The sequence below is a fragment of the Scardinius erythrophthalmus genome, assembly GCF_964197995.2.
Source record: "Scardinius erythrophthalmus genome assembly, chromosome: 11".
NCBI lineage: Eukaryota > Metazoa > Chordata > Actinopteri > Cypriniformes > Leuciscidae > Scardinius > Scardinius erythrophthalmus.
The window spans coordinates 445,787-466,795 of record NC_138231.1 but is presented as its reverse complement, the minus strand read 5'-3'; the positions used below and the strand labels follow the sequence as shown (position 1 = coordinate 466,795).

At 41.8% G+C, this 21,009-nt stretch overlaps 1 protein-coding gene across 3 annotated transcripts in view; it reads left to right on the top strand.

Moving 5' to 3' along the window:
* The window catches only part of pak5 (p21 protein (Cdc42/Rac)-activated kinase 5), a 66,516-nt gene that overhangs the window by 30,463 nt on the left and 15,044 nt on the right, over window positions 1-21,009 (top strand). For all 3 annotated transcript variants that reach the window (XM_081378590.1, XM_081378589.1, XM_081378591.1), the window contains 2 exons: window positions 13,183-13,998; window positions 19,426-19,974. In XM_081378590.1, coding sequence (XP_081234716.1) covers window positions 13,183-13,998; window positions 19,426-19,974 — 1,365 coding nt within the window. The remainder of the gene's footprint in view (window positions 1-13,182; window positions 13,999-19,425; window positions 19,975-21,009) is intronic.

The following is a 21,009-nucleotide window of genomic DNA, read 5'->3' as shown; positions in this document are numbered from 1 at the left end:
CTGAATGCAATATTTCTGTCATTCTTGTTGAACAGTTATTATTCTCACAGCTGCAAAACCCGAAATATTCTGTCCAAAAATAGATTGATCATGATTGATTGAAATGAAGACTAAACGCCCTTAAACGGACATTTCTGTTCAGTTCTGTGCACTTTGATTGGCAGTGTGTTACGGTAAATGACTTGTATTGTCTTACTGAATATGAGATCATTTTTGCTCCATTCCCTTATTGGCTCAGTTATAAAGTTGGATATTTAAGCATTTCCATCTTTGTCCACATACACTGTAATAAAACCTCAGTATATATAAATTATTATTTTTTATTAATTTTTTTTGTTTAGGCTTTTTTGCGTTTTATTTGCTCCCATGAATGGAGACGGCTGTTTTAAATGAGTCAGTTCAAATACACTGGACAGATTTAATTGGATAAATTAATTTAAGATAAATTTAAGTAAAAGATAAAATATATATTTTTTACAGTGTCCATACAGACACTCATATAAAGCAATATATATATATATAGTATATATCAAATCTCAACTGTGTGATTGTTTATATCATTGTAATATGTAACTATAATATATTAATATGCTGAAATGAACATGTTCCTACTGTAGTTTGTTTTGCAGTGTGTGCTCGTGAAACACTGGAACGGGAAGTGTGTGTTGTCGTGACGTCAATGCAGATATAATGCATGCGTGTGATTGGACGCGAGTCGAAGTTTCTGTCGTCATTGGCCGACTGTCCTTTCCCCAGGAATCAGCACTGGAGCAGCAGTGTCATTAATTACGTTCACACACACACACACACACACACACACACACACACACACACACACACACACACACACACACACACACACACACACACACACACACACACACACACACACTCACACACACACACACACACACACACACACTCTTCATTAAGCTCAAGGTTAACTCTCAGCTTATCTGTGGGTGAGCCGCTTCACTCACGCCGCACCTTTACCTCGAGACGCTGGTGCCGTCGCCGGATCTGTTACAGCTTATCGCCACGCGACAGAGCTACTGAAATATAGCTGCTGTCATCACACACCGCTAATGCTAACAGAACGAACGCAGGCGTCTCATTCGCACGAGTCCCAGTAGCCCGTTTGATTGTGAGTCTGACGGAGATACGACACATAATTAACCTCCATCACCTCCAGAAGCACACATACTCAACATCAGACTCTACCGTGCAGTTTCTGTAATTAAAAATATAGATTTCTGTCCTTTTTTTAAAGCATTTTAATTGTTTACCTGTTTGTTTCTGTATGTTAGTGTCGGTCATGATGTTTTTATTCACTTTGAGGGATTTCTCTCTCTCTGTAAGGCCCATAAAAGGCTTTGTCAATTCAGCATTCAGGATTTGTATTTGATTCAATTAGCGTTTTTCACAACATATTGTTTGAAAGCAGCTTCACAGAAAATGCTTGTTTAAATGTTACAATTTAGAAAGTTCATCAAGTCATCATTTGCTCTCGTTCATGCATGTCTTTTTTATATCTCTGTTCCCTTTTGAATGGGAACTCGCACTGCGTCCTAGAATGGTTTGGGGAACGTGACCAGTGTCTGAAGCACGTGTGTAAACGCCACAGTTACGGTGGCCGGCGACAGCCTACTGGTGCGACCAGAGTATAAGCTTCATGTTTGTTTTATTTATATGGATCTTTTAAAAACAGCAAACACAGCTGACCAAAGTATTGAACAACACAAAAAAACTAAGAAACAGGGCAAACCACACATTCATGACAGAAGCTCACAGTGAATTGAATGCCAAGGGAAAAAATAGGTTTTAAGAGATTATTTAAAAACAATGAAGGACTGTGCCGATCTGATTTACTTCCACAGCCTAGGCCTGGCAATAGCAAAGTCTCTATCTCTATTAAAATGCTTTAATCCCGATCTGGGGACAGAGAGAAGTCTCTTATCACCGGGCCTCAGATTTCGTGTGGGATTTTATAGATAGAGTAGCTCAGACAACTAGCTCGGTGCCAGAATATTTAAGGTTTTAAAAACATAAAGAAGAATTTTAAACTGCACAGGTAGCCAATGGAGAGAATTTAAAATTGGAGTTACGTGATCGAATTTACGTTTGCCTTTTTGCACTAATTGGAGACGAGCGATGGAGGACCTAGACAAGGCATAAAAGGGTGCCTGTAGTACACTTCAGCAATTTATTTTGTCTTCAGGATCCGTTTGTTTATGTACGCGTGAAGACGATCACTCAGCCAAGTGTTTCAGGAAGTATGTGCCTCCGTATCAGAGACGACACTTGTACGTTATGTGTTTGGGTAAGGAGCACACGACACGTGTTCAGTTCTCCAGGGTGAGGCGCTCTTTTTGATGTATTCGCAAGACTGACTGAAAGAGACAGGTAAGCTGCTTTTACTTCTTTGTTCTCATTGAGGGACAGTAGTTTGCGTTTGCACAAACGTATTCGGCTCTCGAGGGAGTCGAAGACACTCCCAGTGATGTGATTGTGACTGTTCTCTCGTGATTGATTGAGTAGTCGTAGAGTCTGGTGTTTGAGCGGAGCATGTTCACCTCTCGAGTCACTGTGATAAGCTCCTGTGTGGTTTATTCTCTCTCGAGGGATGAGAAGAGTGCGCATGCACCCCGCGGTTCGATCACAGAGGTGGTGGGCGGAGCAAAGGGAGATTTCCCTTTCCAGTCTGCGATGTGTGAGGCCTAATTTTGTGGAAGTAAATGCAGAAGAGAGGAAAGGCAGGTGTTATTTTTAGATCTGCCTCCTCTGCTGTCCCACACAATAGTAGAGCTCTACGGTGGCGATCTCTGGAAACCGTCAGGAAGCAGTTTTTCTGTCCAAGTCTGCGAACCCTTCCTGGTTGTAGGCACCTTCGTGAGTGCTGGAGTCTAGAGAGCCCGTTTTTCCTCGAGTTTGACTGAAGAGCAGAACCCTCCTCCTGAGTCAGGTCTTGAAGCAGGGTCCTCCAGTCCCTGGGATGAGCTCTTCCGATCTCAAGAACCTGACAGGAAGTGGGTTTTTCGCCACAGTTTGCGAACCCTTCATTTGTGGAATGGCGTCCTCGGGAGTGTCTTGAGTTTTGAGATCCTACGAAGAGTGGTCACAGCTGGTACTCAGCTGGCTCCCCTTAATGGCAATGTGTTCATGGTTGAGTGTAAGTGGAATCCTTAATAGTAGGATTCCCGACTCCCTATGAGAGAGCTTGGTTTGTTGTCGGAGTCTCAGATCATATTACAGGTTGTACAATGGTTGTCGTTAGCCTTAGCTGGTAGTTCTCATTGGTCATTTAGGATAAGCATGGGGTAGAACCTTCCCGGTTTTAGGCAAGGTCCTCTGTTCCCTGTAATGAGCTTGTTCTGACTTCAGTATCATTCCACTATAGGCAGTGACATTGAGAGGTCTGGCTCTCTGTGAGCCTCCTTATTAAAACGGTCTTTAAGATGGGCATTGCTTGGCTTCCTCTCGCTCTAGAGAGTCTTCTTGCTGAAACCTCTGCTCCCCAGAGCTCTGCATAAGATAACTTCCAAGTTGTGTGACTCTCTTTTAGCATAGAGCGTAGTTAGGCTTCCTCTTGCTATAGAGGGTCGTTATGCTGAAGCCTTTGCTCTGAGAGCTCTGTGGGGGCAGTGGACTGGGTTGTAAGCTCTTTTTGAGCTTCCCTGGTTAACTGTCCTCAGAGTGGGCATTGCTATGTCTTCTCTCGGTTTAGAGAGTCATCTTCCTAAGGCCTCTGTTAGAGCTCGGTATGGGTGGTCACTCCGGGTTGTATAGCTCTCTGTGAGCCTGCTTGGTGGAACCACTCTCAGGGAAGCATTGTTAGGTTTCCTCTCGATGTAGAGAGTTGTCATGCTGAGATCTCGTCCTCCAGAGCTCCGTCTGGATAGCAGTATTAAATTGTCAGGCTCTTTTGTGAGCCTATTGTAGAGCGTAGTTAGACATCCTCTCATTTAGGGAATCGTCTTGCTGTGGCCTCCGATTGTAGAGCTCCCCTCGGATACTATCAGGTCAATGACTCTCTGTGAGCCTCCTTGATAATATTTACAGGGGTAGGCAAGTTCAGTCCCGGAGAGCCGCTGTCCTGCAGAGTTTGACTCCAACCCTGAAAACTCCTCACCTGCCTGTAGCTTTAGTAATCCTGAGGGCATTGATTAGCTTGTTCAGTTGTGTTTTATTAGGTTTGGAGCTAAACTCTGCAGGACAGCGTCTTTCTAGGACCAAACTTGCCTACCCCTGCCCTAGAGAATAGAGTCACAGTACTCTTATAAACATACATACAAATATTGTGTAAAGCCATTTTTAATTCATTTTTAATTAATATTTGTATATTTTATTTGAGCAATCCTGTTTGATATTTCATATTTAATATGATTGTTCTATCTCACATTCCTCTTGAATTGACCCTTCTCAAGGAGTTTGATTGACAGGCGATCTGACCAATCATAATCCACCATCTGCCGAATCCGCCATTATTGTCCGACAAAGCAGTCAGGAGAGTTAGTTGATTAACGTTGGAGGATTTGAACCTGAAAAACTGATTGTACAGACGTCTTTCCCCGGTTAAAACAACATTCCTTCCTATGGTCACTCATGTTTATTTGATGCTATTAATGAACTAGAAGGAAGAGATGATCGGTTCACGAGCAGCTTTAACTGAGGCTCTACAGCGATCTGTCAGACACATTAAAGAGCCACAAAACAGTATTTATTGTTTTCATTTCTTACAAAAATTACCAAATTTGAAAGGTGAGACTTTGTTTCATATCAAAAGTAACCTGGTCTGTCCTGTCTGCTCAGCAATGTATTTTTCACTGTCAAGTCAAGTCAAGTCAAGTTTATTTATATAGCGCTTTTCACAACACAGGTTGTATCAAAGCAGCTTCACAGTAATAAATTAGAACAATACATCAATGTTTGTTTCTAGTGGAACGTCTACGTTTGGTAATGCTGATCAATAGTATCGTTGATTGATTAATTCATTTAAATATCCCCAAATATCCCCAACTGAGCAAGCCAAAGGCAACAGTGGCAAGGAACCGAATCAGGTGACCTAATGGAGAAAAAAAAACCTTGGGAGAACCCGGGCTCAGTCGGGGGCCAGTTCTCCTCTGGCGTTTATGAACTAGAGGTCGGATTTAACTGTAGGATTAAAAGTATTATATGAATGCCTGGCTGAAGAGATGCGTCTTTAATCTAGTTTTAAACTGGGAGAGCGAGTCTGAGCAACGAACAGTATCCGGAAGACTATTCCAGAGTTTTGGTGCTAAATGTGAAAATGCTCTCCCTCCTTTGGTGGACCTAGATATCCTATGTATGACCAAAAGCCTCGAATTTAGTGACCTTAAAGAGCGCGATGGATTATAGGGCGATAGAAGATCCGTTAAATAGACTGGAGCTAAGCCGTTTAGGGCTTTATAAGTCAGTAGCAATACCTTGTAATTAATACGGGACTTTATAGGTAACCAATGTAGAGATGATAAAATCGGTGTTATATGATCATATTTTCTTGATCTAGTTAGAACTCTTGCGGCGGCATTTTGGACTAACTGTAGCTTGTTTATTGAGGATGCAGGACAACCGGCTAATAACGCATTACAGTAATCTAGTCTCGAGGTCATGAATGCATGAACTAACTTTTCTGCATCAGAAACAGATAGCATATTACGTAGCTTAGCAATGTTTCTAAGGTGGAAAAAGGCTGTTCTTGTAACATATGAAATATGATTTTCAAAAGACAGGTTGCAGTCTAATATAACACCCAGGTCTTTTACTGTAGAGGATGAAGTAACAGGACATCCTACTATGTTAAAGTTGTATTGTGAGAGGTTTTGTGGGTGGTTTTTTGAACCGATAAGTAGTACCTCTGTCTTGTCTGGATTTAATAAAAGAAAATTATGCGTCATCCAATCTTTTATATCTTTAACACACTCTGTCAATTTGGATAATTTAGCGTTTTCATCTGGCCGTGATGAAATATAGATTTGAGTGTCATCAGCATAACAATGGAAACTAATTCCATGTTTCCTTATAATATTTCCAAGTGGCAGCATATATATTGAGAATAATAGAGGGCCTAACACAGATCCCTGCGGCACTCCATAGTTTACTGGAGTTATGATAGATTTTTCTCCATTTAAATAAACAAAATGGTAGCGGTCAGATAAATACGATCTAAACCAGCTTAATGCTTGTCCTTGAACACCAGTATAATTTTGTAGTCGATCTAAGAGTATTGTATGATCTATAGTATCGAACGCAGCACTAAGATCAAGTAAAACTAATATTGAGATACAGCCTTGGTCAGAAGCTAAAAGTAAATCATTTGTGATTTTAACGAGTGCAGTTTCAGTGCTATGATGCGGCCTGAACCCAGACTGAAACTTTTCATAGGTGTCATTTTCTTGTAAGAAAGAGCCCAGTTGAGCGGACGCAACTTTTTCTAGTATTTTAGACATAAAAGGTAGATTTGAAATGGGTCTATAATTTACTAGATTATTCGGATCTAATTGTGGTTTCTTAATGAGAGGTTTTATAACTGCCAGTTTAAATGTTTTTGGAACATAACCTAAAGATAAAGACGAGTTAATAATATTGAGGAGAGGCTCTTCCACTACAGGTAACACTTCTTTCAATAGTTTAGTTGGTATAGGATCTAGTAAACATGTTGTTGTTTTAGATGAAGTAAAAAGTTTATTTAACTCTTTTTGTTCTATAGTTGTAAAGCACTGTAATTGTTCTTGCGGGGTGATAATTGAGGCTGAATTATAAGGCGCGATTGAGGATTGAACGTTTACAATTGTGGTTCTGATGTTTTCTATTTTCTCAGTGAAGAACTTCATGAAATCATTACTACTAAACTGTAATGGAATATTTTGTTCAGGAGACATCTGTTTATTTGTTAGTCTCGCCACGGTGTTAAATAAGAACTTAGGATTGTTATGGTTGTTTTCTATTAGTTTGCGTAGATGCTCAGCCCTGGCCGCTTTTAGGGCCTTTTTATAACATGACATACTGTCTTTCCATGCGATTCTAAAGACCTCTAAGTTGGTTTGTTTCCATTTACACTCTAAATTACGGGTTTCTCTCTTTAGAACATGCGTAGTATTGTTGTACCATGGTGCTTTACTTTTCTCTCTGACCTTTTTTAATCTAATGGGCGCAACAATATCCAATGATCCAGAGAGAATGGTGCTCATAGTGCTAGTTAATTCCTCAAGTTCATCTGTTTGTTTGGGTTCACTGAGCAGCTGAGACAGATCCGATAAGCTGTTTGAAAAATTATCTATGGTGGATGGAAGGATTGTTCTGCCTAATCGATAACGCGGCGCAGCATGATATATTACAGGAGTACGTAATATGCAAGTTACCATGTAATGGTCAGTGACATCGTCACTTTGTGGAATGATATCTATATCGGTTGGATCGGTTCCATGTGATATAATTAAATCGAGTGTATGATTAAATCGATGAGTCGGTCCGGTAATGTTTTGCTTGACCCCAAAGGAGTTTAATAAATCAGTAAACACAGCCCCTAACGCATCATTTTGATTATCTACATGGATATTGTAGTCTCCAACAATTAATGCTTTATCGAAGTTAACTAATAGATCTGAGAGAAAATCTGCAAACTCTTTTAGGAAATCAGCGTAAGGCCCAGGCGGTCTATATACGGTAGCCAAGGCTAGAGATAATAGGGATGTTTTTCGAACATCTAAGAGCGTAACATTTAGTACAAGTACTTCAAATGAAATAAACTTATAACCCGTTTTCTGAGTAACATTGAGAAAATCTCTATAGATTGTTGCAACACCGCCGCCACGACCAATCAGACGGGGCTCGTGCTTATAGGAGTATCCTGCTGGAGTAGACTCATTTAAACCGAAATAATCATTTGGTTTAAGCCAGGTTTCAGTAAGGCAAAGTACATCGAAGCTATTATCTGTGACTATTTCATTTACAATAACTGCCTTAGGTGTGAGTGATCTAATGTTTAGAAGACCTAGCTTTAAAAATTGTTTTTGATTACCAATAGCAACATTTTCTGGCTTAATAACAATTAGATTTTTTCTAGATCCTGCAGTAGATTTATGATTTGATCTCACTAAACGAGGAATAGACACAGTTTCTATGCAATGTTCTACACTATTTATATCAGTTAAATTGGTGCAGCAGAGACTATGATTTGGACTTTTGGTTACTAGTTAAAAGGTATTTAACATTTTGGAGATGTTATCTGACAGAAGATCCAATCCGAATCTGCTTGGGTGTAAGCCATCAGCACGGTAAAGCCTAGGACGCTCCCAAAACAGATTCCAATTATTTACAAAGAGAAGTTTCTGCTCATTGCACCATGACATTAACCATTCATTAAGCGCAAATAATCTACTAAACTTTTCATGACCTAGTCGGTACGTGGGAAGCGGTCCTGACACAATAATCGTTATATCAGGCGATGTGCTGCGTACCGTATCGATCAGATTCCTGAAGTCTTTCTTCAAAACCTCCGTCTGGCGCAGTCTGATGTCGGCCCCTCCCACGTGCAGGACCACGGTTCCGACGCGCTCGTTCAGAATCTCGGGAACGTGAGCAGCGATTTCAGAAACACGAGCACCAGGAAAGCAGTGACTATGCACCTTACTTTTATTTAACGTAACGTGTACGTGTCGAACGATGGAATCGCCGATGATCACAGCATCGCGTTCTGTTTCGCGAAGAGGGGAGAAGCGGTTTTGTGTGGATATCTCGAAAACCGGGAGGGTCGGAGAGAGTTTTCTTGGTCTAGACCTGGCTCGCGTCTTCCGCTGCGGAAAAATCCAGGCTTCGTGATGGCATGTTGGAGCCGGAGTGAACGAGACCATGGCTGATCGCGACCTCGACGTTCGGGACCGATGTTGAGGAACGCACGGAGTAGACGAGGTCGGAGTCAGCGGGTTAGTAACGTTAATCTCTGATTTGTGTGCCTCGGCACGTGATGTTTCAAGAGCTACCCGCTGGTCTATCAGCTCGGCCTTTCTCACTAAAAGGTCGTGGATCTGTTTCTCAACAGCTTCCAGCTCAGACTGCACCGCGTGCAGCTCAAATGTGTCCTCACCTGCACCAAAAGGTAGACTACTTACATTTGATATATTCGCCATTTTAACAGATGGACAGTAAGTTAAGTTAGCAACGACGCTACCAGTGGTGCTATCAATATTAATACTAATTTATGGCTTAAGTCTTGGATATAATCCGTCTTTTCAGTGGTACGGGTGTAGAGTAGACGCACGATAGGCGAAAAAATGTTTGTTTGTAAATGAGTGCGGAGAAGACGCGTTCAGCCGTGATCCACGGACGTAACCTATAAGAGTATCCAGCGTTGGATCACTAGGCTTGAGACGCGTCTGCTCAACAATCCGCGTTATAACTATGAGGTGAGGAAAAGTAGAAAATGTTCGTTGTAAGTGAGTTTAAAGAGAAATCAAGAATTATAAATCAATCGATGGAGCTCCAAAGACAACAACGCGCTCAGACGCGACGCATGCGCATACTGTGTGAGAACATGGTGGGGCGTGAGAGTAATTTTTACATGTCCAGAAAGCAAGGCGTAGATTTGGTTTGAACATTGGGGGGGTTGAAGTTTGGGTATGCCTCCTGATATTGTGATCATGGTATAAATATTGGGGGGGTTGTAATGCATAGATTTAAATATTGGGGGGGTTATCTCCCCCCCATCCCCCCCACAAACTACGCCCCTGCCAGAAAGTGATTGTGAGAGATGTTTGTCTGTGCACAACTCATTGTCATGGTGACAGGGTGTGATGGGTGGTTGCAACCACAGAGAATACCTTCGCAATCACATAAAAACCTCCTAACAATGACCCAAACCACCCTAGCAACTGCATAGAAAATATTTTAGCAACCCCATAGAAACCTATTAGCAATGCCCCAGAACATCCTAGCAACTACATATCAACACCCTAGCAACCATAAAAAATACCTTAGCAACCACATAGAAACCTCCTAGCAATTACCCAGAACACCCTAGCAACTGCATCATAACAGCCTAGTATCCCCAGAAAATACCTTAGCAACCATATAGAAACCTACTAGCAATGACCCAGAACACCCTAGCAACTGCATAGAAACACCTTAACAACCATAGAAAATATTTTAGCCACCCCATAGAAACCTATTAGCAATGACCCAGAAAACCCTGTCAACTGCATAGCAAAACCCTAGCAACCACAGAGAATGTTGCTCAATAGCAACACCCTAGAAATGACTCAGAACAGCCTAGCAAATGCAGGGTGCAAGAGCATATGTCGTAGTTTTGATATATTTTTAAGATGGAAGAATGGGGTTTTACAGATGCTAGAAACGTGGCTTTTAAATGAAAGATTGGTATCAAAGAGCACACCCAGGTTCCTAATAGAATATCCATCAAGTGTTAGACATTATTCTAGGTTTATACATAGGTTTATATTTTTGTGAATTGGTAAGTTACCTCAAGGCACGAAGAAATATAGAGCTGAGTATCATCAGCATAACAGTGAAAACTAATGCCATGTTTCCTAATGATATCTCCTAAGGGTAGCATGTACAGAGTGAACAGCAGCGGTCCTAGTACTGAGCCTTGTGGTACGCCATACTGAACTTGCGATCGATATGACACCCAGAACAACATCTGTCTATCTGCATGACAAAACTTAATTCAAACTTTCTTTCTTTAAACATTAAGTTTGTCTTGACTAACTTTTTTTTTAATCTACTTAGCACATTTCTGTACAGTTGGTATCATATGTAGGGGGTTTCTGTCTTATTCTAAAGAGCCTCTGATGTTTCTGAGTCCAAGCGGAGCTTTATTGGACTATCGACGACATCAGCGTGAGTGAGTGTCTGCGGGCGAGTTGAAGTGACAGAACAGATCAGAGGTGTGAAGGCCTGTGTTCACATTCTCTTCAGATGGAGTCTGCTCAGTGAATGAGCTCAGAGACACTCGTATTAAAGAGATGGATGACAGTCAGTGTAATGCTCCTGTGAGGAGGAGACCGGCCTGTCCGGGAGATTTATTTCCTATTCCCGTGCTGAAGGAGTGTGACGTTTATTAGCTCCTCTGTTTCTCTTAACCTGACCACCTGTTCCAGCACTTCAGATCTGTTAAGTCCAAAACTTCATGTCTGTAGAGATCATAGATCTGAATGTGTTTCTATTTATGCACTTTTACTCTGTTCTAGTTTATATTATTTAACCTTTTATCTGATTTGATTTTTAAGTTGAAGTGAGAATGTGAAAATGATCTGTTCATTCTTGTGCTTCACATTAAACATTGAGAATGTGGTTTATTGAGCTTTAAAATAGGCCTTAATCTGAAAAGTTAAGTTTAGTTACAGAAATAAACTCTACAGCACACCTAAGATCTTGTATGTGCTCTAGATCAGTCCAGACCTCTGTACTATCCTTCCTTCAGGTCATCTGACGTTACTTAAAGAGAACTAAAACTAAATGAGGTTGCAGAGTTTTTCTACAGCAGATGCAGGTCAAGATCACTGCGGCTGGCCACTCTACTGTAGAGTCACACACCACATACTCTACAGCAGTGGTTCCCAAACTGGGGTACGTGTACCCCTGGGGGTACGTGAGGTGACAGAAGGGGGGTACGCATACAAAATGCATGTATTTCTAACTGGCAAAATACCGTAAATACATGACATACTATCAAATTACCTCATGTTTTGTGGTGAAAACTGACTGAATCCACACAAGCAGCGAGCATGTGACAGATAGCGAGCAGAGTATTGCTGCCTTAGCAAATCGTGCTACATTACTGTCGTTCTCGACAATGCACCTCTGTAAAAGTGGGGATTTAGCACATACTCACATGAAGAATAAATATAGACAGAGTGGATTGAGATTGATTTAAGACTCAAACTTTATTTGATACAAAAACATACCCTGTTTGAGTTCTTGTATTTAATATTGATAATGAGCAAGAATGCAGTTGTTCCCAAATATCCACACGATTGCAAACGTGACATTGATTATTATACAACAGTTCAACAAACGGAATATGCATTTTAAACATAGTACTGTCAGTATTTACTTTATTTTGCAAAGAAATAATAGTTCCAACGAAGGACACAGCAGTAGTACAGCACACATCGGTGTTTCGTAAACAGTTCTGCAGCTTTGAATGAATTGAGAGTCAATCATTCATGATTTGATTACTCGCTCATTAAGACAGTGACTTACCGTCACCTACTGGTGGTTTTAGTTTAATATTTAAAAGTATCACTTAGTTTTTACCATCGTGCATATTTCTCCATTGAACATTTTTTATTTAAAATATTATTGATTTTATAAAGTTATTCATAAAGGTAAATAAAATGCACTGGAAAATAAATGTAGGGGGCAAATATTGTCCCTTAATGAAAAAGGTATGACTGCAGTGTAAGTGGAAGAGAGGGGTACGCAGACGGATGTTAAACCCCTCAGGGGTACGGCACTCTAAAATGTTAGGGAACCACTGCTCTACAGTTAAGGTTAGGGTTAGGGTTGCTCTAATCTCTAGAAATAGTCTGACTCAAAATACAGTCCTCTTTTAATATTTCATTATTTAACAATAACATTATTTTTAATTTAACACAATTTTTAATATTTGTCACTGTTGCTATGAGGTCTCAGAGTATCTTTAGTATGTCGCTTTGCAGTTGCTAAGGTGTTATCTTGCTGTCTGGTGTGAAAGAGTGTGATCTGCACCTGTGGGATTGGTTTCACCTGTGTTAGTTCAGTCTGTACTGTATAGAAACTATGAAAAGACTTATCTAATGTCTGTTTTTCTTAATCTGCTCATGTAATTGTAGTGAGGTTTTGGATGACTATCAAGAGGGGAAGTTGGGAAAAACCTTCCGTTGGGCCTTTCAGCTTATGCCACTCATATATTTTGGGTCTGTTTCAGAGTTTTATTCCGCAGTGAGTCACGACACAGCTGTGTAACGTGCTTAAGCGGCAGTGGGATGAGATGAGCAATGCTGTGATTTATTCCGGCTGTGCTTGTGAGAGAACTGCTGCCAAAACGTCTTCTGATCGCACTCCCACTGCTGTTTGACTCTGTCAAAATATAGCACAATGTGGTGAAATGCTCTGGCCTGGACCTTCAAGTCTCTCACTGACTCTCCTGCCTTCTCTTTGCAGACCATTGTCCGCGGGAGCCGGCCGCCCAAGGATGCCTCCATCAACGGCCTGTTGGAGGAGTTTGACAGCATCTCCGTGACCCGCTCCAACTCCCTGAGGAAAGAGAGTCCACCTGGACCCCATCAGGCCGGCGGAAGCAAACCAGCGTCTGCGTCCACGTCTACTTCCAACACCGGTGGTCCAGAGGAGAATGGCTTCGGACACTATTATGGCCGTTTCTCGTGCGATCTGGACAGCAGTAAGGACTTCTCTCTTGACCCGTACCGGGTCCACGACGGGGAGTGGCCGGTCGGACGGCACTACCGATTCTCCCTCAAACAGAATGGCCATCCCATCCGGAGTCCCTTCTACCCCGACGCTATGCCGCAGAAGTCTTCAGACTATGCCAAGATGCCTCCGGACTACCACGCCTACCTGGAGAGCAAGATGCGTCTGTCCAACGACGAGATGGCCATGGGCGGCCGGAGGGAATACTACCGGGCCTCTCTGGGGGGATCCAGTCAGGATTACCGGGAACAGCCGCTGGGAACCCCGTCTCGGGTCTCTATCCACAGTGAGCAGATGACCTACCCTGACGGAGACTGGGGATACGGAGCCGGACTGAGAGAGGACTACGACAAGAGGCCCAAGTCCTCGTACATCAGTCAGACGAGCCCTCAGCCGGCGATCCGGCAGCGCTCCCGGTCGGGTTCTGGTCTGCAGGAGCCAAGCGTGCCGTACGGGATCAGCGCGTTTAAAGCGGCGCCGCAGGGGTCGTACAGCTCGTACACGTACCCAAGACTGTCAGAAAACACGTCTGCGATCGTCATAAGCAAGGTAAAGAGAAACTAAGCGTCCTGATGAACAGATTCTAATGATGGCGTGTTCACATTTTTCTCTCAGGGGCATCATGTCAAAATGACACAAATGCATTATTTCTGCATATGCATATACTGTCTGTGTGCAAGTTTGTGTTCTCGATGCGAAAGAAACCCAGACTTACCAATAGCATTTTTCTGTAAATACAAAACTTGCACCTTGGAACCTATTTCAAAGTTTGCGTTCTCGAGCTCCAAACACTGTCGTGCAAATGAACAGCCAGAACACACTAAAAGTTTCTGTTTTCTGTGAGAACGGTGTGTGTTAGCGGCCGCTAAGTTAATAACTAATGATCTTTACAACGGAAGTGAATCAATCAAAACTAACTTTATCTGGACAATAACTTTATTCTAGATCTGCTGTAAAGCCTAACCAATCTCTGTTACTGTAATCTCCTGTTATCACTGTAAAGCTGCTGTGAAACTCTATATTGTTAAAAGCACTATATAGATGAAGGTGACTTGACTTGTAGGGCTTTATACAGTACAGATTGTTTCAAAGCAGCTTCACAGTAATAAACAGGAAGATTAAAGATTTCCTCAAAGATGAGCCACATTCATATTCTGCTCTACAGAAGACAACAGAGTCATTATCCAGTTCAAGTTCTGTTCTCATCTCAGTGTCAGCGCAGTCAGATCAATACTATTACTGAATATTACATGACATTTTAAACCAAACCTTTAGTCAAATGTAGCTTGTCTCCTCAGAGATCGTTTCTGGGCTGATTTTGGATTAAAAGGCTCCATAGAGATCAATTGTTTTGTCAAGTGAAGTCACCTTTATTTATATAGTGCTTTTTACAATACAGATTGTTTCAAAGCTTTACAGAGATAACAGGAAAATAATGCAACATTTTGTGGCTGCAAAAATGCCTAATCATTAAGGAGCACTATATTTACATGCATTTATTCTGCAGATGCTTTTACACTGCGTCAATGCTCAGTTCACGCACTTCCAGTTCCCGTATAAATGCCGCATTGTTCCCAATGGAAGCTTCCCAGCGCTGTGTAGAATTAAAGATTGCAGTGGACGTTCTGCAGACTCTGTCCGCTTCTCACCCGCAGGCTGCGTAGGGCGTATTATCTCCCAGGTCGCATCACTGCTCGGGCTGTGGCGCTCCGATGCTCCGCAGTGATGGATCTCGTGTCAGTTCTTAATCTACTCTCCCGTGAAAAGAGCGCGGCCGGCGGAGACACGGAATTACTCATGAGAGCGGTACAGGAATCAATTAATGGAACAGTAGCAATCTCCCAGATAACAGCGGCTCATCCCAGACGCGCTGGCTGATGTGTCTCCTTTTAATTCACAAATATTGCTAAAGAAGTGCGCTAGGCCGCTTCCTCGATATTTCCTCAATGTATTGCAACATAAATGGCAGAATTTGCAAGATTTATAAAAAAAAAAAAGCATATTGTTTTTTATTTTGTCTTACAGTCACCATCATCATGAATCACAAATGTCCGTATCATATCTTGATACGGTCAAGTCATCTTTATTTCTATTGCTCTTTATACAATACAGATTGTTTCAAAGCAGCTTCACAGTGATAACAGGAAAATCAGTCAGTTCAGTGTTGATTCAGTTCCGTTGTAAAGATCATCAATTATTAATTTAGTTCATTTCATCTATAAAGCAGTTCTGGAGAAAACAGTGATGTCATCATCAGCTCAGTTCAGTTCAGTCAGATCAATAATACTGTTGAATATTAAGTGTCCCCAACTAATGAAGCCAGATAACAATGAACAAGAAAATGAAGTATGTTTCATAAACTTCGATGACACTAACTGTCATGAACACTAATTTATTTTAAAATCCAGTATGTTTTTAAAAATCTAATTTCATAATGTTAATAAATTATTGTCATTTTCTCTTATTTCACCTATGAGAATTTTGTGTCTAAATGTGCCTTATTGTCAACAAAAGTTCCTCAGTAAGGCTTCATTTTCTTTATACTTTATAGTTTATTTCTCTTTTGATTTTTGGGGCCAGATATTGTTCATTTACACAGGGTCGCATTAGAGAGCGTTTCAGGGACGCTTCTACTGTACGTTGACTGTATTGAGTGTGTGTTTTGTTGTACGATGTGTTTCGGAGCGCTCAACACATTCAGGCTGCGACTCCCATCAGTCTCGGCTCACCGACGTCATAATGAACCTCTTTCTTTCTCATTCACCTCGACTCGGTCACTTTCAGCGAGCCAAGCGCTTTGCTGGCGCTGTTGGGAACGGCGGGCCGTTAAAGGCCGACAGCTCGGGGACTTGGGAACTCGGGCACGCACACACTCATTGTGATGAACTGATGTTGTGGCACCTTCCTTTTCTGCAGGCCTTGCATAAAAGCCGTGGCGCGTTGTTCCACCACAGAATTCAATTTCACACTCCAGTTGGGTTCTTGATTACGCTGCCAAATTCAGATTAATGTGCATTTAACGAACATGGATCAGCCAGCGGTGCCGGTTGGGAAAGGGGGTCTCGGGACTTCTCCGGCCCATAAACACCCTCGCCGGGATGATTGATTAATCTAGTCCACCGGCGTAATTACACACCGCCAGCTTCCTCATCATGAGCCGGTTAGAAGACGATCCGTGTCGTGTCATCTTTTTGTGTTCTGGGCGTGGTGGGAATAATTCAATCTGCCGCCCACCGTGACCCTGCAGATCAGGAACGTACTGTGTGACGTGGAGGACGAGAGCGCATGAGAGAATCTCTAGTGCACTGCTTTATTAGAATCATAAGCAGTTGCAATTTAAAAAAATTGTATTCATGCTGAAAAGATCTCTTACTCAGTTCCATATATGTGTAGTAAATACACTACCATTCAAAAGTCTGGAATAATTAAGATTGTTTAATGTTTTTTGAAAGAGTCTCTTCTGCCCACCAAAACTGCATTTATTTGATAAAAAATACAGTAAAAACAGTAAATTATATTTGCAATGTAAATCTGCTGTTTCCTATGTGAATATACAGTAAAGTGTAATTTATTCCTGTGATCAAAGCTGAATGTTCAGCATCATTACTCCAGTCTTCAGTGTCACATGATCCTTCAGAAATCACTCTAATATGATGATTTGATGCTCAAGAAACATTTATGATTATTATCAGTGTTGAAAACAGTCCGTGATACATTTTATTTTTCTTTGATGAATAGAAAGTTCAAAAGAACAGCATTTATCTGAAATAGAATCTTTTGTAACATTATAAATGTTTTTAATGTCACTTTTGATCATGATGTAATGCGTCCTTTATGATTAAAAATTAAAAAATATTACTATCCCCAAATTATATGAATGGTAGGTAGTGTATCATGGATTCCACAAAGATATGAAAGTTTTTTTTACCATTGAATAAAAGTGTTTCTTGAATGTTCACATTCGACGGGTTTGTACATGATTCCATGATTTCTGAATCCAGGTTAAGTGTGATTTAAGGTGCCGACATTGAGCTCCAGTTTGAGGCGTGTTCCCTCAGTAGACAGCATCTCTGTGATGAATGAGCTGTTCCAGCCTGTAATGAGGAATCATGAGCTCGTTCTCCTGCTCTATGAGTAGGGTTGGGTATCGTTTGAAATTTGATGATTCGATTCTGCTTATCGATTCCGATTCCTATCGATTCCTAATTTCCATTCCAATAAGGTAAAAAAAAGAAAAAAAAAAGATATCATTCACATTTAGTCTTATTGTTAAACATTCAATTGTAGCTGAATATCATGAACAAAAATCAACAGGCTAAAGACAAAAAAACAACTAGCCTAACTAATATACATTTCAAGCATTATTAAAGACCAGTAAACACTCAGTAATTAAAAAATAACAAATAAAAATTAGCAATCGCAACAAGTAGATACAACTGAACAAAGATATGATTGAAATAAACAGTGTTTTAAAGGGGGGGTGAAACACTCAGTTTCAGTCAATCTCATGTGAATCTTGAGTACCTATAGAGTAGTATTGCATCCTTCATATCTCCAAAAAGTCTTTAGTTTTATTATATTTATAAAAGAAAGATAGGCTGTACCGAGTCTTTCCGGAAAAAAAAGAGCGACTGGAGACGTGCCGTGTGGGCGGAGCTAAAGAATCACGCGCATACATACAGAGCGCGTTTTTGCTTAGAAAAACGTGAAATGGGGGAAAAACACAAGGTCTCGAGTGTTTCTAGAAATGATTTTAACTTGAGCGCAGTGTTTTTAGAACACCATGTCATGCGCGAGTTTTACAACATTTGTGTGTTTTTACTCGTGGTTTATGAGGACATTAATTGGTTTATGGATTATTGTATGTGACTTAGCAGTAGCAAGCGGAACAGTTTTGCACATCCGACTAGTTCTTTCATAGAAAAACAATAGAATAGTAGCGCATTTCAATGAAGAAGCGCGCTTTGTGTGAACGGACCCTAGGTTTATTATGAAATAATTCATTTATTTAAACATATTTTCACACTCTTTGTGTATTGTTGTTTGGAGTGGTTTTACAATAAACAAACAGACACCTACAGTGGCCAGCTAAACAAATGTATTTAAACACACACACACCATACATCGCATGCTCCATAGATACATTAACTATACGTGATCATGTTGTTTACTTGCTGTGCTTACGCGCCGATAGCTAACAACACACAGACATTTGAAGCAGTTTTACTCACCGCCTGCGGTTCCAACGCACGACCGTGAACCTTTATCGTTGGGACTGCTCCATCCTTAAGCATTAGACGATCTGCAAATACTTCCCTAAAGCCGAGCACAGCGCTTTGATGGGCGTACTGCTTTCGCTCTCTCGCTCTGGTCTACGGGTGCGCGCACGCCCTTCCGGGAGAAGTGCCCTTAGGACCCGTATAAGGAAATTCCGCCCCATCTGACGTCACACATGCCCATACTCGAAAAAAACTTTCCGAAACTTGTGACAAACCGGAAGGAGAATTTTTGGCACAGAAATACTCCATCAAACGTACAAATTTATTTTTTAAACTTTGTCCATGTTTAGCATGGGAATCCAACTCTTTAACAGCGTAAAAAACTCAGTATGCATGGAATAGCATTTCACCCCCCCTTTAAGATTTTCAGGTATTCTGGTACAGAAACTATAATCAAATGTAAAATAACACTGGATTTTATAAATAAAATACATTACAAATATAGTTACAAAAGTTATTAAGTCAAGAACGAGTACATTTTCTCTTTGTCTTTTGTTGTTTTAAACCACTCTTGAATGGTTTAAAGTTATATTGAAATGCTCACAAAGGAATCGATAAGAGGAAACGAAATTTTAATTTTATAACAAGTATCCGATTCCTGACTTCAAGTATTTTGGTCCATCAAGGATTTTCCATCCCAATCCTATCTATGAGTTTGTATTATTCACTGCTAACGTGTGTCGTTTGAATTGAACAGGGCGACTACGAGCGAGTCTCTCGGGACGGGAGTCCGCAGGTGCCGTTGGGCGAGTCGTATCCACGCATTCCCCTCAAACTACCTCAGAGCCATGGTAAGCCCTCGTACCCGGCCGGTTTCCAGTACCCGCCGCCCTTCCACTACAAGCCATCTCCGTACCAGCACCCGCCGTCCCAGCCCAGTCCTCCCTACACCCCCCAGGGGGTGCTTTCGCTCTCCCAGCCCAGTCCTCCCTATACCCCCCAAGGGGCGCTCTCGCTCTCCCAGCCCTCCTCGCCCTACACCCCTCCCGGAGCCTATCCTCCACCCAGCTGGGGCTCCAGCTCCGAGACGCCCCCCTCCAGGGTGTCCCACGAGCAGTTCCGGGCCGCTCTCCAGCTGGTGGTGAACCCCGGAGACCCGCGTGAGTATCTCGACAACTTCCTGAAGATCGGAGAGGGATCTACGGGGATCGTGTGCATCGCCACCGAGAAGCACAGTGGGAAGCAGGTGGCCGTGAAGAAGATGGACCTTAGGAAACAGCAGCGGCGAGAGCTTCTGTTCAATGAGGTGAGTGCAAACCTTTATTTCCACGTGTAAATTTGCGATTATGGAAAAATCCCTGCTTGTATATAGATTATACACTGCATCCGGAAATTATTCACAGCGCTTCACTTTTTCCACATTTTGTTACATTACAGCTTTATTCCAAAATGGATTGAATTAATTATTTTCCTCAACATTCTACAAACAATACCCCATTAATGGCAACATGAAAAAAGCACATGTACATAAGTATTTACAGCCTTGATTGCAGTCCACCTGTGTTAAATTCAGTTGATTGGACATGATTTGGAAAGGCACACACCTGTCTATATAAGATCCCACAGTTAACAGTACATGTCAGAGCTCAAACCAAGCCATGAAGTCCAAGGAATTGTCTGTAAAACTCCGAGACAGGATCGGCCAGTACCATCCCTACAGTGAAGCAGCATCAGCTGTGGGGGTGTTTTTCAGTGGCAGGAACTGGGAGACTAGTCAGGATTGAGGGAAAGATGAGAGACTGGGAGACTAGTCAGGATCGAGGGAAAGATGAGGTACTGGAAGACTAGTCAGGATCGAGGGAAAGATGAGGAACTGGGAGACTCATCAGGATTGAGGGAAAGATGAGGAACTGAGAGACTAGTCAGGATTGAGGGAAAGATGAGGAACTGGTAGACTAGTCAGGATCGAGGGAAAGATGAGGAACTGGGAGTCTCGTCAGGAACTAGGGAAAGATAAGGAACTGGGAGACTAGTCAGGATCGAGGGAAAGATGAGGTACCGGAAGACTAGTCAGGATCGAGGGAAAGATGAGGAACTGGGAGACTCATCAGGATTGAGGGAAAGATGAGGAACTGAGAGACTAGTCAGGATTGAGGGAAAGATGAGGAACTGGTAGACTAGTCAGGATCGAGGGAAAGATGAGGAACTGGGAGTCTCATCAGGAACTAGGGAAAGATAAGGAACTGGGAGACTAGTCAGGATCGAGGGAATGATGAGGGACTGGGAGACTAGTCAGGATTGAGGGAAAGATGAGGAACTGGGAGACTAGTCAGGATCGAGG